This window comes from Pomacea canaliculata, linkage group LG8, assembly GCF_003073045.1.
Source record: "Pomacea canaliculata isolate SZHN2017 linkage group LG8, ASM307304v1, whole genome shotgun sequence".
Lineage (NCBI taxonomy): Eukaryota > Metazoa > Mollusca > Gastropoda > Architaenioglossa > Ampullariidae > Pomacea > Pomacea canaliculata.
Window position 1 is genome coordinate 24,611,514 of NC_037597.1, and position 24,196 is coordinate 24,635,709.

The 24,196-nt window shown below is 40.4% G+C and overlaps 1 protein-coding gene across 1 annotated transcript in view; it reads right to left on the bottom strand.

Moving 5' to 3' along the window:
• LOC112570797 (unconventional myosin-VIIa-like) overlaps positions 1–24,196 on the bottom strand; it is a 71,961-nt gene that overhangs the window by 18,201 nt on the left and 29,564 nt on the right. The window contains 21 exon segments of the mRNA XM_025249420.1: positions 402–466; positions 767–956; positions 1,601–1,671; positions 1,950–2,108; positions 2,775–2,885; positions 2,887–2,907; positions 3,375–3,599; positions 3,921–4,034; positions 4,760–5,746; positions 6,420–6,639; positions 7,688–7,726; positions 9,809–9,966; positions 10,186–10,292; positions 10,845–10,956; positions 11,287–11,442; positions 12,408–12,525; positions 12,658–12,797; positions 13,388–13,627; positions 14,583–14,633; positions 15,196–15,270; positions 23,186–23,278. Of these exon segments, the coding sequence (XP_025105205.1) occupies positions 402–466; positions 767–956; positions 1,601–1,671; positions 1,950–2,108; positions 2,775–2,885; positions 2,887–2,907; positions 3,375–3,599; positions 3,921–4,034; positions 4,760–5,746; positions 6,420–6,639; positions 7,688–7,726; positions 9,809–9,966; positions 10,186–10,292; positions 10,845–10,956; positions 11,287–11,442; positions 12,408–12,525; positions 12,658–12,797; positions 13,388–13,627; positions 14,583–14,633; positions 15,196–15,270; positions 23,186–23,278 (3,452 nt within the window).

The following is a 24,196-nucleotide window of genomic DNA, read 5'->3' on the forward strand; positions in this document are numbered from 1 at the left end:
CCATATACCAACAAGACCATTTTCAAGTTTCCACATTTTCAAATTATCCTTTGTTTTCTTGTATACTGCATGTTTGCATGAACAAAGTGTTAGAAATAGAAAGGAAAAAAAAGTCAGCCTATCTCTCTGCTTTAAAGAATCTTATGAAAACTGTAAAAAGTTATTTTAAAAAAAAAACTCATGGAAACTGTCACAACAGAAAATATATATCTCTATATCTGATTTCAGCACTAATATGTAAAGATGCACACAAAAACAGAATGAATTTCTCAACTTTCTTAACTTTAGTTACACCACATGCTCAAAAAACTGATATGGCAATGATTTTTTGTTTGTTTGCACACACATGATCCTTACTCTTCTACCTACCTGAACTCTCTGTCATCCTCAAGGGTCCCCACACCACCTGAGCCTGAAGTCCTGCCAACTGGAGGGCCACTTTATCGGACACAGAGAACTCATCCGTCTGCACAATAATTAAGTGGACTTTCAGATTTGTTTGACCTATATTGTACAACCAATGGTGAAACATTTACATAGTGACCTAACACATCTTCACCAAAAGTATATTAAAAAAAATTTCAGTTTTGAAGTTTATCACCTGCATTAAAAAACACAAATAACTCAGATGATGAAACAAGAAGGATGACATAAAGGTACGGTTCTACTGCTTGAATAAGACAGAGAGAATGCATAGTTTCTGGGATGGGGTCTCTAAACAGCCTTGTAAAGTGATCTTATATTAATAGATGTGAAGGGATCATACCTTAACAACTTTGTGGACAGCCTCAGCATACAGGAGATGATACTCAATGGGGTCATTGGGAATGTCATGCACATGTCGGTAAACACGCTTGCGGAACATCAGCCTGGAGTCAGCCCCTCCCAGTGCCATCTTGGGGCCTTTCTTTGAAATTGTTTCGTTCTTCGATGGCTGGGCTGACAAGCTATCTGCACTGTTAATAACATGAAATATGAAGGTGTAAGAAAGTGTTTCAACCAAACATATTTATATTAAGTTAAGCTGTAGAAGCTCAGAAATATTTTTGGGTAGGCACATGATAGTTTTTTTTTAAAGCTAAAGCTAGAGGCTGCAAAAATATGGGAAAAAAGCAAAATGGTTCCAAAAGACATTCTGCAAAACAAGAATGGCATACTTTGTATGTAAAAAAACTATTGAAGAACCATTATCCCGGGTGACAAACATTATATTTTCATGCCTGTAATTATAAGCATGCATGTGTTTATGTATATGTGCATGGATGAAAGCATGGTTACTGTGATCTCAATCCTCATTAGACAAAAAAATAAAAATGTAATTATACACAATAATGTATATTGCAGGTCAAAAGCTCCTGATCAAGATAATAATTATTGCTTACTGAAATGTCATGCCACAATATAACTTTTACAAGTTACCATAGTTAGTTGAAATTTTCATTTGTCATAAATAATTCTGGAGTTGTTCACTGTAATACTTTGGAAACAATAAATAAATGATAAGGACACTCATCCAATTACTACTGATTTAGTAGATTTAAAAAAAAAAAACCAGCACTTCCTGTTCTATTAGCTTTGCATTAAACTTTTGGAAACATACCTCTCCCACTGAGCAAGGATGTCAGCTATATATTCATAGCTTCTGATAAATCGCTCGAAGTCTTTATTTGTCTGAAAGAAGCATCAGTAAAAATGCTTTATGCAGCTGGTGCAGAACAGCAAAAGTTGGTTTCATTAAACAAGTTCCTTTTTTCATTTAAATACTAAAAGATCATGTTAGCTACTGCACTTGATGCTCCGGCACAGGAGCATCTTTATATATATACACACATTCATGTGAGCACATCCACATAAAAGCATACAGTAATTGAAAACACTGATTTCTCCTGTGGCGTCAACCGCTAAATACATTTTGTCACATACTTTTGCCTGTATCAACAGTTCCATACCTCATAAAGAGCCCATCCTTCAACAGACTTGAGACCAATTTTTTTGGACAGCCTGTCCAGCACCTCTGTCGTGGTGTCACATGGTTGAAGACTCACAGCTTTGGTCTTTCCATCCATAAAAAACACCTTGCACACCATTGGGCTCAACTGCTCCACACTCTGCAAGGCAAGAGTCAGGCAAGTTCCAGGTCTACTAACATTTTTACTTTCTACCTTTTCACTGAGGTCTCTACCTTAACAACCATGCAATGCCTGTCAAGACACATACTCATGTAATTCCATCCTGCTTGCAAAGTGTAAGTTGTCTTAATTCTCTTTTTGTACATATGGCCTAAAAACTATTTGGCTGCATCTTTGACAGGTAGTATATATATGCAACAATTATATTTTTACACAAATATTATTGAAATGAAACTGGGGAAAAAAAATTATGCTAGTCGGGGCATTTCCTAAAATATGTATCTCCATTTGACCTTAAAAAAGCAGCTCTAAAAGGAAGTTCAGAAATTTTCCATCTTTATAAAAATTACAATGTCCTGCAGTTCACAGCTAACTTGCCAAACTGTGTTGTTTGGTACCTTCCAAAGGCAATATTTTAGTCGGTTTTCATTCATTTCTACTTGATATGTGGCTATTCAAGTCTACTGCCTGCAAGAATAAACTATCAGAGGGTGACACAATCTGCAAGCCCTATGTGTGTAAAAGACTTTAAATATTTAATATTACAAAAACTTGAAAACAAAAAAAAAACAAACAAACAAAACAATTATTATTATTACAAATATCATAACCATGCACTTTATACATTATGTGTCAGTAACTCACCGCGATTTCAATTGTAGAGGGTGGGTGCTTGCGGGATGTTGCCCGGGGTATAGTGAGATGACTGTGGCACATTAGAGCGTACTTTCCAATTGTAGGGTTAGAGCAATTCTTTCCTCACATAGCACAGCAAGTACTGCAAACAACAGGAATCACAAAGACGAGGTACATGAGACCAACGCCATCAAAACAAATCAGTGATAAACGTGGGAAAAAAGGGGTGAAAAAAAAAACTTTCCTCTCCCCATACATATACTGATAATCAGATTCTTTGTGTAATAATGATCTTGAATATGCCGCATCAGCTTTAGTTAACATTTCCAGGTGTTGTTAGACTGTCTGGATGTATCATTGCCTTATCTGGTTCAGTCCCATAGACCATGTGTGCAAGGTACGAGTGGAAACGGAATAAAGCAAAAAACATGTTATGTGACATGACCAACTGCAATATATCAAAGAGCATTAAAAAAACAAGCAATAGAAGACATTAGCAAGCACACACATGCACAAAAATGGGGATGAAGACATGCATGCATATTCACATGAAATTGAAGTTTCTGATCACGTTCTCAAGACTGTATGCCATTAATATCAGTCATGTACCTTATGGAGGTTCTTGCTGGGTGAGAAAGCAGCAGTACAGAGACACATTATGACCCAGCCCTGTCGTAGGCTATCCAGCTCATTGTTGCAGTTTGTCTGACGAAGCAGTTGACAGAAAATTTCATCTCGCAGCTCAATACGCTCAATGCCACACTTGACAATGTTCTGTACTATCTCTAAGGCTGAGTCATCCTTCACTTCATCACGCATATATCTTGTAAGATCCTGAAAACCCAAAGAATGCATAAACGATATAGGTAGACATAAAAATCAACTTTTGGCTTCAATGACAGTAAATATTGATATTTTTCGAAATTGTGGAAATGTCTGACACACTTCTTAGAAATGTTTACTGAATAGTCTTCAATTCTTGGCAGCAGTTTCACTCAAGCACCTTTACACATTTAATGCATGGAAGGAGGGGCAGGAGACTGGTTATTTCCCCTGAGGATTCTATCATGGTAGACACATTCTGCGTCAATATCACTCTTGCATGTAGATTTCATATATGCACACTTATGCATGCATGTACACACACACTCTTACCCTAAATATTTCGCAGGCTAGTCGAATATTTTCTGTGTCATGTAGATGGACGTGAGAAGTTGGAATCAACCCAGTTCTACTGTATATTAGCATCTCCACACGTGGCATTATTTCCTGAATAAAGAAAGCAACCTGACTAAGCCAAAAGATTCAACACCTGCTTGTGAAATCTGAAGGTACCATACAGGAACTCTGCATTATGGTTGTTACTAACAGCCTTAGCTTGTATGGAGCAAAGACTTTGATACATGACAATGAACAAAACTGCACATAAGACCTTTCAGCAGCAAAACTTGGCAGAAAAACTTAATTATAAATTTGCATTTATCATTCTTTGACCTCCAGAGAGTACACACACACACACAATTTTAGCACTCTGAGATCTGGAAGGATGACAATATTGGAAAACTTACTTGAAAATAATAATAATGAGGATTTACATATATAGTGCCTTTCCAAGGATTTGCTCAGAGTGCTTTACATAAATAATATATCCACTAAATTATCAACAACCATTCACCCATATTTGCATGTAACAGACACGCTCACTTCTACAACATACACTCACTCATACACATAAATTACAGACACACACTATGCATGCTCATGGTCAGGACAGAGTCACAGTGAAGTTCATTCTGACAATATGTGTCTTAAGTTTAGACCTGAAGGTGGTAAGAGAATCAGAGGCGAAGGCTGATGGGTAATCCTATTCTAACTGCTTGGTAGGAGAATGACCTGTGTCTATGCATCTTTGTGTCTTAGCTAGTGGGACTCACAAAAACTTTTACACCAACACAAGACTTTTCAAAATAATAGAAACTTGATATCAATCCTACCACTGCTGACGGCTTTCGTCTTCTAATGCTCCTCATCATTGTACCACCAGGGTCCCGCTCATGGTCATTGAAGAACTTCTCTGCAAACTCCAAGATGTCAAACACACCATCCATTTCAGGCAACTCTGGTGTCTCAGCTGCAGGTGACACATATTGTGGGGGGACTGCAGTGTTCACATTTTCATGCATCATGGAATCTAGACGCTCTTGCATGCTTGGTGACAGCTGGCCCATGTCTGCTGGCACAGGCACCAGCCCCGATGCTCCTACCCCTGCCCCGACTCCTGGATGGTCCTGTTCCAGCCGCAAAGCCAAACTTCTGCGTGACCCTCTTGAGTTCTGAGATGGAGAAGGAGATGGAGGAAGAGGGGGTGGAACCACATGTACCGTGTGATGGGGAACTCCACCTGTCAGAGAAGCTTTGCGGACTTCAGACAGCTCAGCATATGGATTTTCCACCTCTGTGTCTGTGGTATCTGGAGGGGGTGGTGGAGGAGGTGGTGGGGGGAAGGCTAGTGGGGGTGGAGGAGGGGGTAAAGCCTCTTCCACTGAAGACTGATCGGGAGGGGGTGGAGGTGGAGGTGGAAGTCCTTCTATAGGTTGTAGCGGCGGTGGAGGAGGAGGTGGTGGTAGTAGTGGCCCTTCTGATGGTGGTGGAGGAGGAGCACATGGTACACCAGGAGGAAGCGGTGGTGGTGGTGGCGGCGGCGGCGGTGGTCCAGGAGCAAAGTGATCTTCAAGTGGAGGAGGTGGCGGAGGAGGTGGTGTAGGGACAGGGGGAAGGAAGGCAGTAGCCTGGCTGACTCCAGGAGGAAGTCCCACCAGAGATGATGTGCGCGGTGGTGGTGGGGGCTTACCTGGCGCTCTGGTTATGACCTCATACATACCCGGAGAGCTAGGAATGCCCTCATCAAACTCTGCAATGGAGTGTTCAACTTCCTGTAGTGCCGACTGAATGGCCATGTCCTGTTTTAGCAAAGCACATTCCTGCAAAATGACACCATCAAAATTCAAATTGAAACTGCATAATAATTTCCAACAGATGCCTGCAAATATTAAGTCTTTTACTACCGTTCAGATAAAACAAAGTTATTGCTACCTACCTATTGTCACTTTCAACAGTGGTTTTCATCTAGCACATTGTGCCAAGAAGAGATTTTTATTCACTATTCTTTTTTACAGCTGCCGTGTCTATCCATGTGATCCCCACCAATGACAAGTGCCAGTCAAAGGACGACTGACTGACTACCAATCTTTGACCCCAAAGGGTTTAGTGTGTGATCCTTCAATGGAGCTCACTACCATTCTCTATTCAAACCATTCAAACAGCAGCTCCATGCTTCAACACTAATGACCTTTTTGTCCTGGAAATATCCCCTGCAGTAACATTGCTCCCACTGCAGTTTGAAGTTACTTTGGTTAAGATGTGCATAAACTTTGTGTGAGCATATGTGCATGGATGTGGTGAGAGAGGGAACTAAATTTTCCGAGAATTAACCCCTATCATCTTCTGTCTTTGTATTCCTGATGCTTTGTAAAGCATGGACAGTCTGGCTACAAGGATTCCAATTTATACATACATCCTTACAACGACAATTGATGGATGATGGTGGTGGTGATGGTAATGATGTTTGAAAAACTAAATTAATATAGCACATACCTCCTCCGTTTGTGTACAAAGCGTGTCCAGTTGTTCAAACTGCTCATTGATGGCTTTAAGGGCCTCAACCTTTTGTTCTTGCTTTAAATCTGCTCTCTCCTCTTGTAGGAAGCCAAACATCTCGTCGAGGTCAAGGCTGTGTGGTGAGACTGGAGGTTGGTAGTGTGTCCACATGGACTCAATTAGGTGTGTCAGCGACTCTAGCTCAAACTGTGACTGCCTGTAGTGTAAAGGTGAAACAGTAGCTACATTGCTCTTGTTCTATTATTTGATAATAAAAAAACTGGAATAAGGTATGATCTTTTAACATTTGCAGCCTCTCTTGTGATTACCTCAATAAGATGTGAGAGAATGTGTGTGAGACAGTGTGTGATTTTATACATGCACAACTGCATTAAAACATGTCAAAAAAGTATTTGTTTCAATACAGATCAGAAGGTCTACATTGAAGCAAACACAATAGTAACAAAAAAAAAAAAATTGCTCCACTGTCCTTTTAGAAAAATATGAACTAAAACTCTTATATACTCTGTAACACTAAAAATTAGATGCCCATATTTTTTTATACCTGTAACTTAAATAAAAGAAACAGATATCATACTATGAGCAAATAACAACAGAAACACAATAAAACATGACAGAACATCCCGAATGGTGGGATGGACAATCCAGCAGTACTATCAAAACTCAAAGGGGGTAAAATCAACACTTATTTCAACATTACAGCAATGATGCTACCACACAAGAATATATAAAAGTTTCGAGAATTAAACAAACATGCACATGCATTCCCCCTCCAACACTAAATTCTAAACACAAAAATACAAAACCTTTAAAAAAATGTTGCTTTTCTCTGGAGGATAACTGTGTCAAAAAAAAAACAAATGACAGTCAAGACCAATTAAAGCACAACATTCTAAATTAGATGGCTAACAGAGGTAACAAAAAGTGTCTATGGTCCAGATCAATCAAATAGAATCTCCAAGACAAATCCAAAGCAGGCAGTCCACAAATGAGCAAAAGATCTGTTTCCTTTATCTGTCTAACCGACGGTCTAGGCTGTGGTTAACACACGTTTTTACAACTGGCTACAGCAGTCTTATGACAGCACACAACTTATTGGAAAATCACATAAAAGAAATTTCTGTTTACACAAACATAATTTAACAGAATCGACAGCTGTGATAAAAATCAACTTTGCATTCCACAACTGTGACACGAAGAAAGATGTGACAGGAGCCAAATCAGACAAAGCCAGCTAGAATCACCTCAGCAGTGCAAGCCAGGAATCCCGCTGCCTGAGACGTCTGTAATGATAATGGCTTAACAAGTCAAGTGTCCTGTGCAGACAGGAATCAACGTTAGCAAAAGAGGCTGGGATTTTTGCTAATTTTCATTAATTTCAGATCTCTTCCTGAAAAATCGGTCCTGACACCCTTCTAAACTGGTAATAACTAATGACCTATATTTACTGGAAACTTAAGTTATCCAGCCATAATGAAAAGAATGCCAAACCTTCAGTATATCAATGTGGGTATGCTTTCTCGTGAGAAAGATACTGACATAAGGCTTGCACTGTCATCAAATTTCTGCAATTTACTGTTTAATGCTAATGTTGGATGTGATGTGTGGGACTTGAGTTTCCCATGCTGTGCACATGTGCTCACACTAAATGCTGATGACAAGACCACTTATTTCTCCCAATCCATCGCAATAGTCTGCAAGTCTAACTCACATTGTATGATGGCTAAAAGTCCTTAATTAAATGTATTCTTCTTTTCTGTGTATTATATCCATTTAAAAGTCAATTATATAAAAAAGCTATTTAAAAAAATAACAAACAATCAAACAGTTGCCTGACATAAATAACCCAAAACAACCAGACTGCCTCAGCTGGAAACAGGTTATTAATATAAACACCAGCTGTGTCCAAATTTTTTAGAAAAATAAAACAAGGAAAATGGCAAGTTGGGTTTACATGATAGATATGACCTTTTCAATGGTTTCCACACAAAATTTCAAGTTGCAACACAACTGTTTACTTACAATTGTGTCCAAAAGACAGCTATGGGGTTGTACAAAGAGCTTGCCATATTTTGCTGTTGTGACATTACCTAACCCATTTAGGGTAAAAGTTCAATTTCAGTTTCGTAAGTGCAGTTATGAAAATGATGACATAGATTTGGGGATCATGCCATACAGTTTTAAACCCTGAGTACAAAAAAAGAGTAACTGAGTGAAGCTGAGAAGATTGGTGTGCCAATGACTGTCAAATGGTAGATCCAACGTTACAATTAAGGGTCAGTTTGTTTTCTTCGGCAAAAGAGTATAGGAGATGGTGCCTTCCGAGGAACAGCATACCACTATGTTTTAGGCATGACCCTAAGTAAATGGTTCATTTAAAACCCAAAATTTCCACTGAAAATATTTTACATTAGTACCTATTGTTTAAGGGTAAACTTTCCATTTCCCTTGCTGTTTTCTTTAACTGCAGTTGTAGTCAGAGAAAAAAAACAATTCCCATACACAAGACTCTTAAGTTCACCAAAAGAATGGCATCACACATATTTGGTGACCAGACCTTGATCTAAGAATCAACCTGTTTTCACAAACCCTCTATCCACTAGATAGATAAGTCATGTCATAAGATTCTAATGAAAGCAATAATTTCCAATAAAAAAAAACAATCAGCAGACAATGCCCCAAATAGGTTTTGTTTTAAGAAACTTAAGCTGAATGTTTAGAGAAAAAAAATTCACTGATTTTCAGAAAGATCTAAGAAAGAAGGCCAAATGTGCATCATTCCCAAACTACAAAACTGGTAGCCACACACATAGCTAGGCATAAAGTTTTCTAGCAAAAATAGAACCCAGCATGCAAAGAATAAATAAGGCAATTTTAACACCTTGCAGTCAAAGCCAGCTATGAAGCAAAAACTGCAGGCTTTTCCCTTCTGGTCAGCAGAATCAAACCCTCTATGTGCATGCAGTTGTCTGTGTAAATATTTCTGATGGTATTTCTATGTTTTGTCAAATTATCCTTTTTTAAAATCTAACAAGAGAAAGCAAACTATAAATGTCAAGGACCTTTTAAGCTTTGATTACAATGCAAATTAATTCTTCCTATACAGTTCGCACCTGTAAATGCCTTCACAGTTAAAACTCAGTTGCATCAATACACCCATATTGAATGAGTTAATGAATCAGTGTAGTCTTCTTCCCTCATGTCCTGATTCCCCATCCAAAAGTACATTTATGGTGGTATTTTCTGCATGAAATTAAAAAGAACATGCACTGCTAGAAATTAAATGTTATATGATCAATAGCACCAAGAAACCTTCAAGGGGGATTTCAAAGGTCTTTGATGGATAAAACAAGGATTTAATGTACCTTAGTGATTCTTCAATGGCCACCTCATCTGCAACTTCTTTTTCTCTCTTCTTTCTCTCCCTCTCTTGCTCCTCCAGCCTTCGCCTTTCCTCTTCTTGTCGCTTTTGTATGCGCATTGTTTCTGCCATTTTTCTGGCCTGCATACCTCGAACATGTTTCTGTACCAGATCCAGAATAAAAGTACCAGCTAGATTTTTTAAAAAGAATGCCACTCAATTTATAAGATTAAAATATGTACTAACTTCAGAACAACTTTTTTTAATTGTTTCTATTTTTTACATGGCTTCAGCAATTATAAAAACACATAACTGTATATCAAAATAAAGTGGATTTGGTTCTGGGAATACAGGAAAAGACACCACAACTTTAATCTTTACCTGCAGGACAACTGCTGCACGTCTTTGGCGTAGGAATTCAAGCCGGAGGCGGAATGATCTGAATCTTTCTTGAAGTATCAGTGCTGCCTGTTTCTTTGCAAGGAATGCTGTCATCAAGAAGACAAACTTATGAATTTTATTTAATTTTCATTGCTGAAAATAACAGTCATGATGACACTATAAACTATATTTAAAAAAACGAGAATATCAACCTAAAGCTTGCCTCTACAGACCTGTTTACCCTTAGGATGACTAATATGAGAAAAGCTGTAATTTAGAGTGGATTAAAAAGTACCATGCTTTCTGCTTGCCGGTCCTGAAATACTGGCAGTAATAGACAAGTAATACACTACCAAAGTTACAGAGCATAGGAGGTACTGACACTCTGTTACTTTTGCAGCAGCCACTCAGCAAAAATCTTACAAGAATACTGTCTGATAACAATCTACTTCTATCAGATTGAAGGGCATACAAGAAAACAAAGATGACAAAAAAACAAACAAAAAAAAAATACAGATACAAGGATGGAGAGAAAGGAAACGTAACAGCTAAATCCTTATTAATCCCTATAATTTGAGGATTTCCAGTAACGATTACATTGCAGTTAACCTGTAAGGAAAATGCAGGTCTGTATCTGTCATTAAAGGGATGCTACTGACCTCGCCTGCAATTATAACCACGCCATATTTTCTGAACAAGTATGGCTCTCTGTCGCAGCAACTCCATTCGCCAGTCTTCTAAAGGCTCGAACACAGCAGTGCGCATAAATACCTGGAATCAAAACTGCCTTTAATTATGCCAGGATAAAGGATAAATGCTGATGTTATTAATAGCTGTTGTCAAGTAAACAAGTGCTTATCTATAACAAAGAAACATTCATGAGGAAGCATAACAATTTTAAAAATGATGCCAAGAAAAATTTTCTGTAAAAAAGATGACCAAGAGAGCTGTAAAAAAGAAACAAAGAAACCCAAACAAATTTCAAAGTTTGAAAAGTCATCTTAATTGTCTTGCAAATGAACACCTCCACTAGAGTGTACACAAAAATAAACTGCTGCTCTTAGATAAGCTGGCCTCCATTCTAACAACTCATCTGCATACCTTAGTCTTCCCCACCTGCCACTCAGTGGCAGGTAAGCCAAGAGTCTTGAGGATGGTGGTGGCAGCTGCTCGTGGGTCTGCAGTGCCACTATTTCGCGGAAGTAGAATCCCATACTTGAAGAAAAATGTCTCCACAGGTATATGCACAGGATAGCCCTGGGGTGATATACCACCATGAAGTGAATACTAACATTTCTTCCTAATTCTCATCATAGTGTAATTAGCACCACCAATAGAATAGCAGTTGTTTTTTTTTACAGTAGAGTTGGTTTAAGAAACCTTCTGTGATTGCAAAAGAAAACGTAATAGCTCTTCTTCATGGAGATATTCAGCATTATAACAAACATTATAATATGCACACATTTACAAATAACTCAAGGTAAATGACAATGTTCAATGTTTTCACTAAAGGTATATTATTTACCCAAAATTTAAAGTAAGTTTTTTTCAATCTTTTAAAAGTTCGACCCCTTCAATTTTTGTCAATGGGGTCCCTCCAAAGTTGTAAAAAAAGAAGTGGTTGAATTTAGCCTTAGCAAAAGCCCTGAGTTTTAACTAGCAACATTTGAATGTAAATCATCTGAATACTTCCTAATCTGAACAATATACTTGTATGACCTCTTTAGTTCAATGAATTCCTCTTACAAGCATACTGCATATTTTCCACACCTAAATTGAATGTGGCATGCCATGAATTGTATTAAAGTATGCTACGGCTATAAGAATGTTGAATTGGTGGTAGCATGTAAACCTGGGGGCACTACACAGAAGAAATAAATGAACAGGCGAGAAAAACTGTTGTTTGAAATATAAGAACATTTTGGAAGTACTTTACAGAAAAAAATCGAAATTAATTAGATAACATTACAAATATTAAGCAAAGAAGCAAAGCATGAATTCATGATCTCAGGTAGAATGTTTGTCCAAACTTAAAGCTGAACATTTAGAGACTTTGTGGAGTCTAATGTGAGAAGGAACAGAATGCTTGGAAATGGTATCTCAGTAAATAGACTGCAGAGAATGAACTATTCAAGCATGTAACAGAAGACAAAGATTTGTTCCTAAAAGTTTTAAAAAAAGGAAAACTTTGTTAAAAATTAAATATGTAGATATCTCATTACCTCCCGTTTGATCCTAATGATGTCCAACATTCCTGAGTACCTTAGCTGAAGCAAGACATCTTCAGGTTTGTAGTTGTTAGGTAGTTTTTGGGAGTTGGGCTTTAAACAGCGTACATACCTGGGAAAGAAGAAAATGTCATTTATAGCATCTGGTTAAACAGATAAATTTGTTACATGGAGAATAGCTCTCTACACACACCTCATACTACCACCCAAGGACCAGTTATCTCCAAAATGGGGCTAAGCTTACCATGGATTTGTAAGTCCAAGAACATCCACAAGGGCAGATAACTGGTGCTTGAAAGTGTCACCAACTGTTGGTTTATTTTTGGTCGTCCGTGAGATGGTTTGTCTCCCTTGCAAAACTTCCAGCCGAACTCCAAGTAAATCCTATCCACAGCCATTACACATTTGTTAAACAAGCAGGTCTAAACCTTGATTTTTTTTTAAAAGTTAAAGCAATGATTATATAATAATAGTTCATGATAAATATATTTGCTCTATTTATCTACTTATGTACTCACAAAAATAAATCAGCATTCTTGGCATAAAGCCATTTTAGTAGACAAAGCACAGAAGAATTTGCATTGGCTAACACTGAATTACAGCAAGAAAAATGAACTGTAGATCCATTACTCTTAGTACTGCAATACAATCACTTCTCATAAACATGCAACATGTCCCAAACAGATTTATTATGCATCTGAGAAGGATGGTGGCCAATTTGAGTTAGATATCTTCACTAATTATAAGGATAAATGAATATCTGTACACAGATACCTGCCTCTGGAGATCATGGCATACACAAAAAAGGCTCTCAACTACTTCTATCATATGAAATCAGCACATACAGGAAAAAAATAGTTATGCTCAAACATCTCTGTTCATCCATACTTTTAGAGCAATGGTGGGAAAAAAAGGAAAGGGTATGTGCAGGTGTATCACTGTTGTAGACTGGAAACCATGATTAGCAGTCACACCTGGAATCTGGTGAGGTCCTTGACAAATGTGTTGGTAGAATTATGCATGAGATCAAACAGCTGGTCCTGCTGAGTGTCTTTGTTCTTGTCTAGAAAGCCCTGCACAGAGTACAACACCATCCCTGCATAGTGATGCACCCCAAACTCCACCTCCCACCTGCGGCGGTCACTGCCCTTAATGTAGTAATCATGTTCTTCCAGCATCTCATGCTGTTTCATCAGGTAGGACTTGTCAGTTCCCTGTAAAACAGAAAAGACCACTAAGATGACAAAAGGAAGACGGCATTACACTTACTTTCGACTTTTGCAAGTTTAATAGGTATTGTTACTTACCCATACTCCTTACACAAAGCAATAAATAAAAAGCAGAACACACAAAAAATTAGTCAAATGTGCAGGTAAGATTATTTTTATACTTGAAACTACATTTATCTAGCTCAAAATGCTTTTGCAGCCACTAGCAAGGGCTATATATGAAGCCAGTAGTTTCTCTAGCCTAAAGAGGACTTTAAAAACACACTCTTCTGCTTTGACTGGTACTTTCACTGCTTGTGCATACCTATTCTGATAAAAGGCTTGAACTGTATTGGCTTAGCAGCCTATGAAAGCCTTGTGTAATTAAACTATTACTTATAATAAAAATCAAAGAGAAAATGAAACAAGCCCAATGAGCCTAGAAAAGACTGCATAAAAAGCCTTAAGGTCAAGAGCTGATAACACCATGGCAGGTGTGTTTTAACAGTAAGCCCCTGGCAGATGTAAGCCAATGTCACAAGAACCACATTGGAAGTCGTCTTTGATAGTAAACATTGCTAAAATTTAAATGCAGGTGCATATTAGCAGGACCCAATGTAAGCTGTGCAAAGTTGTTATATATACAGAATGTGCTGCTCTAAACAACCTCCTGAGGCTAGCACACAACAGCTGTTTCCTTGTACACAACAGGTCATCACACTTAGAAACCCTTTCTGGCATGGTAAGTAGTGTCAAAAATTACAAAAATCTAATCCCTCATAAGCTCGTTGCTAAAGCAGTTTAAAAGTCAAATTTATTTTGAAACATGGAACCATCTCTGAAGTGCATTGAAAACTCTTCAATCTTATATATAACTGAAACAGTTTGTTTATCTTATAATCTTAAGCATGACAGTGAATGTTCTTCAGCCTTTCCTACACAAAATATGGATACCACTTACCTGTGGAAAACGGCATTCCTCATCCAGCATTTTTAGGATACACCTTGGAGGCTGTTGACAGCAAAATTTATATAATGTATGAATGCATGTATACATGAACAGAAGTAGCCAAGATGACCATGCAACCATATTTAAATTGCTTTTACAAGACATTTACATCAGTCCATTACATTCAAGTTCTTTGAAAGTGGCAGGAGGAAAGAAACAAGTTTAGTTAAATTTACTTAAGGCACACTATAACTTGGTTCGAAGGAACCAAGAAAGAATTGATAACACAGAATTACAGTATATGTGAGCATGAGCATATGATGGGAACAACAGGAGTAAACTGTTCACAATTTCACAAATGATAATCACTTGTTCTTCAAGCCATATGCTGTTGCTGTTCCAATAAGCAGTGCAAACCTGGAGACTTCAGCATTATTGTTTAAACGTGTCGTTGACTTGCTGTTATGTTGTTCAATTTGTCAAAATGAGCTGAAGAAGGGGACATTTATCTAACTTGGAAGCAGTTCCTCCTCTATCACAGGCTTTGACAAGTAAAATTGTAAGAATGTATGTATTATATATTTGTAAATAAATTAATACAAATTAGTGATGATTTTATGCTAACCTTTTCTATGAGTTCCACACACTTGCTGTTATCTGTGAAGGTGATGTGGGCAAACTGAATTTCTTCTTCCCGATACTGCAAGAGATTTGAAATGGTTAGGAATATGTCCTACTCACCCTCTTCCCATCAGGTACTTAATTTACACTTCCACTGACTTAGCAAAGTGTGATGAAAATTATTGGTAGATGATCAAATCAAGCCAATACAAATTATGAACAGTCCATAAGAAATTCCTTATATGTTTTCAATCTGGACTGGAGCATTCTCTCTTGCTAACAATCCATCTTCCCCCTGCTGGGTTTGGGGAGTGAGGGAGAAAAGCTCATTTCAGTTATCCACCTACCCTTCAGGCAGGAAAATCAATTCATCTTCAGGGTGAGAAAAGCACCTTTCATGAGAGATTTAATCACCCAGACAGCTATAGTCTAAATCATTTATTTTTTTCCCCACAGATGTGTGCCTGATAGCTGGCTGCCGTTTAAGATGCCTAATCTTATCAGCCAGGTTCCGCCGTGCCCTAACCATCCCTAAGAGGATGGTCCTCATGGACAGCCAACCTGTTTTCACTATAAGCCACACTCTGCTCACTGGCCACCACATCTTCACTACAATGATTCCCTGTCACGATCTCTCGCCCTCTCCCCTGCTTCCACCAACATCCATGATTGTCGTCTGCTCGCGCTGCAGCGTGACAAGAGTGGCGTCCCCTAGACTCGCGGCGCTGGTTTGTTCAGTTAAGATAACAATGACATTTTGTATCATCGAGAATGGGCGAACAGAATAAACAATGGATGAGTTTTTAAAAATATAACCCTCGCTCTTTACTAGGAAAATAATGAAGTTACTAAACTAAGGCATAATTGAGAATGGAAGGGAATAAGTCAGTATATGGTCATTTATATATAGTATACAGTAAAACATCGATTTTGTGTTTCTCAATAATAATAAAGTTAATAATCTAAATAGCACTTTACACCATCAAAGGCAGGCTCAAAGTACTTTACTAAAATAATAAAAGAAAGAAAGAAAAACACACAGACAATAATAATGAATGCTGATCTTTAAAAAAATATTGCGTGTCCAGGTAGTCTGGTCCCTCATGTTAACCATCAGTACATATGCGGTCTGTATACTTGCCATTGCATGAAATTCAATAATTTTTTTTTTGTCAGAAGTCAAGTTGGTGATTGAGGTGGGAGGCTGTTCCACAGTAGGCGTCCTGAGTTTTTCAGGACTGATTAGAATGGGTTTAATTTTGGAAATTAAGTTTTAGAGTTCGTGCATTTTTTGTGGAACAGGGTGGAGTGAACAGGGGACAGGTTAATTACCCATTAGTATTTTATAAATAAAGATGCTTTGCTGTATTAAATATTTTAGTCTCTTTGTCAGAGAAAGGACTCGTAGTGTCGGACCGAGTCCCTTGTCTGGTGCGGCGAAGTAGAAGGGAAGTGTTGAGCAGTGTGAACGAGCTGTGCCTGCTGCATCAGCTGAGTGCTGCACGAACGACGCATCTGTCGCCAATAACGGCCACGCTGCTTGTGTTAGTCAGGAATTCCCCACTCGTCTGCATTCCTCTGTGCTAATTTGGCACCTCCGTCGCCCCACCATACAGGAAGGCTCACAGTCGTCTCCACCAAAGTCGGCACTGCCGGACTGGCCTGGAAATTGTTTATCATTGCCCGATTTATCACTCTGATATCGCAAGCTGCCATAGGAATAATTGCTGCCTCAGCCCGGAGTGTCTGGATTTCTTTATAAGATTGTTTTTGTGTTTTGCTTTGATATTGCTGTTTTTTTAACCTCCCTTCATTTGTGGTCTTTAATCTACATTGACTATAATTTCTCATTCTCTCTCTCTTGCACAGTTTAGTGCCGCAATGGTAGGTGTTGTGGGTTGTGAGTTCAGGTCTCACATTAAGTATGCGACCCCGTGTATCTGCGTGTACACACACCCCATGTCACTAAAACTCAGCTTGTCACTACGGCAACCTGCAATCTGTATACAGGAAACACAAAATGCACCTCCCTCGTTGCCTCCGCCACCACCTGCACTCTTAAATCACGAAAAAAATCCGTCCTCCTGACAGCACCAATAACCGAGGAAATCCAATTAAAGCTCAGCTAAACAGAACATGAGCTGTGTTTTTTGTCTTAATGCCACCGCTGTGTTGCCAGCCTCGGCGATGTGCAGGTGAACAGGTTACTAGGTGATCTGCGTCCAGACCCACACGGTTGCCATGAGGCTGATGGCCTTCTTCATCGTCCCCGTTAGCCTCATGGACGTCACGTGATCCCCTTCTTCATCGGCAACCGGCAACAGATATTCTCCGTCTAAAACCATCAACAGCTGGCGGCCGAGACCTTGAATATGTTAATTGCTGTGAGCGATGGACATAAGTACTTTGCTATTCCACCTAATTCCATCAGTGCTAACATACTGGGTAAACCGTCTGACTTCAATTCCATCTGTGCTATACGATGCTAACATGTTAGGGACAATGTCTGACTTTAATTCTATCAGTGCTAACCTGCTGGCACACATGCTAGGAAAAACATCTGACTTTAATTCTATCAGTGCTGATGAGTGGACTAAAATGTTGAACTGTTTTTGTTTGTTGGTTTTTGTTTTTGTTTTTGGTTTGGATTTTTTTTTCATTCTTTCCTACTTCCTTTAGTGATTTGCGTTTTTATTCTTATTTTTCTTTCATTTGATATTTTCTTTTATTTGTTTTTTTCACTTTCGTTATATATTTTTGTTTATCTTTCTAATGTATTCTTATTAATTTAGAACTGTTGCTAGTGACGACTCTTGACATTAATCTTGAGTCATTTTTCTTTCCACACTGACTTAGCCGGAGAAGAAACATAAGCTAAATAACATCTGGAGCAATCAGTTACAAAGCAAGCTACTTCAGGTTCTAATGTTTTTGTGACGCACGTTCCCTGACGAACAATAGCAGTTAGTGTTTCCCCCTGCCCATGCAATTCCTCCCCGTCCTCACGCACTCTGGAAACAAATCATTCTGGGCTTTGTTCTGTCGATTTTCTGCCTAGGTGTGTTTTGCTTTTTGGTGTGGTTTTTTTTTTAGGGACAACTTGCTGCGTATACACGTTTGACTTTCTCACTTCCTCCCTATCATTCTCTGCAAAGTGGCTGAACAAAATTATGTAATTACCTATCCTATTGTTAAAGTTTTATCATAAGACTCAAAACTTTTCTGTTTCCCAATGTGCGTGATGTGATGGCCTGGTGCCATGGTGCTTCGCACTCTTCAAGTGTCTGTTTTTCCTGTGAGTTTTAACACTTACCGATGGAAGCAATATTAACTTTTGACTTTTCTTCTTGTCATTGAATATCTAGTCTTTGAAATCATATTTTTAGCCGTCAATCTTGGTAGCTGCACTTCTTTTCCCGCCTTCCCCTTGCAGAAATATTCCCTCAAGTTTATTAGTTTACAAATTATCACTGCTGTCCAGCACTCAAATCAAACTTCTTTTGCTGGCGGGAAAGAATACTTCGACTTGGGGAGTAGGGGGGATACACACACGGTTCCAATTACCTAAATAGCCAAGCTTCGTTAATTGCTTCAATCTGGCCTGGTCACGTTCTCTCACCTCTCTCTTCCCAGTCACAACCATTCTTTTCTGCTAGACGGTGAAAGTTTGGCTTTTAAAAACAGTGGTAGGTATCTCCCGACAAGGGACCATTTCTGACTAGTTTTCAATTGTGCCACAGGAAAGGAATAGCGTCAACACATTTTACACAAGAAACACTAAACAACTCTTAGTTTTTGTAAGACCACAATTTATAAGGATCCATTCACTAAAAATAAACACTTATGTTAGTCGCTCAGATATCTACAAACCTAAAAGCACCGAACGCACCCTGCAGACGGGTAAATTGCAGATGAAGAAGGAAACAAAAAAAGAACAATTACAATAAACATAAAGTCAATGTCATGCATCTCTGTCTCAACAAATTATTTCTGATGTTTGCCGACTGCCTTTCCAATCTAACCCCACCCCACCGACGCCTCTCCAGGTTAGGGCCGGCGATACCCGTCACGTGCCCGTAGCGACAACGTGCTTTCAGACAGCATCACGCATGCAGTTGCGCGCGCACACCCACAAACCTCCGTGTTCTCCCCTCCCTGTTCTTATCGACATCCGAGCAGAGTCATGCGATGAACACTCGAGTCCTGGTTACCCTGCCTTTCTGTTTCATCACACCCTCGTGGGTGTGTGCCTGATTTCTGTTTCGGTATCCCTCCCTGATGGAGGCGATGGTGTGGTCAGTCACTGGAGCAGAGTAGCAGGATACGGCGCTCGGGGATGGTAAACGCGAATTTTGTACATTTTCCCCATGAGGTTCACACAAAATTGTTGCCATAATAATAATAATAAAAAAACTGCACAGATCCGTTTAAAGGCTAGCCTGATCGCAAAATTCGTTTTAAATGAGCGGCTCACTTAAGAAACCAATTATCAAAATCTGAGCGTTCCGTAGGCAAAGTAAAATAATTAGGTGTTTCTCTTACAGTGTATAGTGATGTTTGTAGGCATATTCTCGAAGTGTGGTATTCATCCAGATTTGGGAAACTAGTACAGGTCTATTATTTGGAGAAATAACATTATAGTGGCCTTCACCCTACTATACTTTGTTATACAAACCTCATGTAATATTCAACGAAGGCCCTTAAGAGAGGAAGGGGGAGGGATTGGTGTTTTTAGCAGGAGTCAGTAACGGGAAGGCAGCCAGCCTTGTAAATAAATGCCACATGCAGAGAAAGAACACCATGCGGGAGACGAGAGCTGAACCCAGGACAGCCAGCCCTCACTGTGTTGGCGACATGCACTAGCCGGACCGCCTGGAGTGGCAAGAGAAAGAAACAATGACACTCATTACACGAAAGCCTGTATTACTCTGTGTGTAGTCCAGAAGTGGAGACAGGATTAAATCTGGCGACACGGAAGCTGCACTTAGGAGGAGAGCCATCAGGTTCTGCTGTAAGAGGCTTAAGAGTTCCTCACCAACTTCACAAATTTTAAACTCAAGTGGATCTGATTTGTGACTCATTTTCATCTGTTTGCTGTTCACCCCTCGAGATGCCCCTTTCAAGACAAGGAGCTAAGTCAACAGGAAACTTTCACTTCCTAAATAATTTCCTTTTGTTGAATTAACATTGTTATAAACGTATTTGTATTATAGGTATTCCCACTCTCCCCTCTGGATCATACCGCTAGTTGTTTTGCACGCCCTTCTTTTGGCAATATCATGTTACTCTCTCAGCTATTACTTTTTTTTCATCATCATCATCATCAAGTCAAGAATTGAGTCTGCACGGTGGTGTCTTTGTTTTTGTGAACCTTGATTCCCCCCGTGTTCAGCATCACATGGTCCAACTGGCGTCTGGCCACACGTTCCATGATCGCGACAATCGATAACGCCGACCAGACGACAGCAGACAGGCGGACGGCAGACTAGCAGATGGCGGTGATGCCAGAATGGCGAACCACGCGCCACCACGGTCCGTGTCAGGTTTCCAGAGCAGCAAGCAGACGAGGAACATCCATCCTTCCAGTCACTGGCTCCTCCCGCTGACGGCGTTGTCAATCCCTCGGATAGGAACACTTTTGGCCTTTTTCTTCGTTTTAATGGAGTAGAAAGATAGAGGGGGAGGAGGAGATGTTACCTGACTCTAGTCGCCCTGAGATCATCGACCAACGAAAATCGAGACATCAAAATCCCACTTTTCGCCAAAGGTTCCATGTAAGAGTAAGAGTGGTGCTGGCGGGGTTAAAAGGAAGTATATTAAGCAGGGCGAGATCGAACTCACTGGTTTGAAAGGGTCACCTGGCAGTGCAGTGGTAAAAACATTTGCGAGGGAGGCCCTGGGTTCAGATCTCGTCTCGGGACACTCTGTTTAGTTTATTTCTTGTTGCTCCTCTGAGAAGCATAAGGCCGCAACAACACTCCGCCAACGGACCCGGTTTTTGGCAGCCCCCTTCAGTTGGGCCGGGACACTCTGTATGTGACACCTATTTGAACGGCTGGACGTCATCCCCCTCATTCACCTCTTCCATCTCCCCTCATAGTGTGAAATCACCTCTAGGTGAAAGCACTTTCCCGTCAAAATAACCAACCAATCAGCCAGCCAGTTTCAACTTCGCACGGAGTACATAATTTCCTAAAGAGCAACAGCAGCGAACATTCTACTCCCCTCGTCGTCGTTATTAGCTCAAAGTTCTACAGCTGTGGTCGGTGTGACGTCATCGACGACCCAGCTGCATTATCTGACGTTACCCTAAGTGTTGAATCGTGTACAACCACAACAATAAAACGCCAGATAACTTCGTTTGAGATGTGGGGAAATCTGCGTACAAAATGTCTCGTGAGCGCTCGTGCACTTCGACTGGACATGCACGCGCACACACGTTAGTCCTTCCAGGAAAGTTCGGCGCGATGTAAGTGCCCAAGTTGCTACTAGCCAATCACGACTGTCTTCTACAAGACAGCAGTAGGCGGTGGAAACGATGACAGTCGACAGACGACATGGACGCCCACCGTCGCTCGATAGCTTAATACACTCCGACTGGCTAGCCCGACGCTACTCCATCCTCCCACGACTTCATGCGCGTGCGCGCACACACACACACACGCGCGCGCGCTTGGGGTCAGTAAGCCGGTGGATCGTCTTGTGGATTTTCTCATTACGCTCCAATCAATGACGCTCTCGCCTCATTCGACGCAGTGATCTGTGGGACCATACAGCCTCCAGGCTCGCTCTGTGTGAGTGTGTGTGTCCCTCCCATGGTACAGCGCGATCGGTTAGCAAGCAACGCGACAACAAGACGCCAGCTCACAGCTGCAGCTGCAGACTATGACAAGGATTTGCCATCAGTGAGCGGGGTAGTCACCTTGGTGCCGAGGACTACGACAAGCACTGGCCACAGATGTGACAAAAAGTCTGAAGCGACCTTCAGGCTGAACCCCTCGTCGCCACCGACAGCTACAACTCATCGAACTGTTTCCCATCCCTGACATCTTTATCCACACTGCTGTTGTAATTATCGGAAACAGTGTGTTGTTCCTCCCGCATTGAATTTCGCCCACTATTTTTTCCTGGGAGGTTCAAGAAAAAGTTCCAAATCATCCAAACAGGAGCCGAGTGCCAGCGAGGCCAAAACAGGTCTTCGAGCACATCAGCACGAGTTGTCTGCTCTTGGGATAAAGAAGTTATTTTGTATGCGCTTGTGCAATGTATCTAAATAGCATAGGAACAATTTTTAAAAAAAAACGCTTTTAAATTTGCTTCTTAAGAACAGTTATATACATTTTAGAAACGTTCTGTGCAACCACTGACTAAAGTAGCCATTGGCTGTGAAGTAGAGCGAAAGCAGGGCCATGTGATGAGATATAGGAGGGCACGCACACACACGAGAGACAAAGACGGGAACCGGAATATCAGATGGTCACCTCTGACCGACCCATTATCTTTCTCTCTTAGCCCGTTCCCAGTGCGATACCATAATCATACCATAACGATTAAACAGGTGGCTCAAAGCTTTAAAGGTTTATTAGAGTGTAAGGATATGTCCCCCAACTGACTGGTCTGAGCTATGTAAATTAATGTACCTTTTCCCCCAGTCTGAATGAGAGTTGGAGAGGGAGGGACATTTCAGTTCTCGATGTCCAGGACTGGTTAGCAAACTCAAAACCAAATTCGAAAAAGAAGAGGTCTAGTGTTTTGGACGGCGGATCTAATGTACTAATGTCCGCTATCACATCGGATACAATCGTGAAAAGCATTTTGCCCTGATAATGATAAGACTTCAGAGAGATGGTGAAAACATTTGCAAGTCTATCGCACAAAAAAATAATTTATTTAATCGTTCGTCTATGTTCGTCTACTGCTCCGATTACTGGTCTATTGAGAATCACAAAATCCATATTTCAACCTTACCCAAATAAAACAAAAGTTCCACTCACCGCTTCCTCCTCCAGAGCGAAGACATAGTGGTTGAAAAAACGATGGAGCTTCTCATTTGTGTAGTTGATGCACAGCTGCTCGAAACTGTTTGTCTGCAAAACACGAACGCAGATATTTAGACTGTAACATACTTCACAGCGGTTGTGACAAGAACCGATGTGTTAAATGCAGAATGGCCATTTATGTAGCGACTTTGATATTGGGCCAGTGATGCATGATGGGAAATAATGACATTAAGATTGAACATTTTGAGAGAATGATACACGACTGAACACACACAATGCAAGGATGGTGGTGGTAGGGGTGAGGGGGAAATAATGTTTACATATACAAAATATGCGGCTGGCTCTTAAAATACGTTTTATGCTGTGAAAGGCATTGCCGCCCTCGACTTGACCTGACCTTCTTAAAGGTCATGCACGTGACGCTGATCTTTGTCCTTTGACGTGGTGAATGACGTCGATCGTGACGCGGTTTAACACAAACCCGACTCGCACGTGCTGTCAAATCTCCATGACAGATCGCTTCTGGCCTAAAATGTTCCTCCCTCTCCAAGCAAGCCAAACAAAAGGGCTTTATTAATCGTCCAGATAAGATCTGTTGTGCAAAGACTGCGGACACCAGAAATCGTTAAACCCTCGCCAGTATTCCCACAGTCAAACGAGGCGGACGTGAGGCAAGGCGGGGGTATTTATTCTTTCTCTTCATTCCTTGTGGACATTGAACGTCGGGTAGCCAGAAAATTAATCTCCCGAGTCTCTGATCCCCGCGTTCACCTGCGATCACGGGATGAGGCTGATGCCCTTTTCAGCAGGAGCTTGTCTAAACAGCCCCTCCTGCCACAGCACACATGACGCCTAGCGGTAAGCTGCTGCATCAAAGGCTGGCCTTGCTTGAAGGGGGGTGTGAGCATGTGTTTGGGAGCTGGCGGCGGTTACCTTTAACCTCGACCTGGGCCGTTTGTCATCTCTGCCTACAGCCTCCATTCCCCTCCATCACACATTGCAACA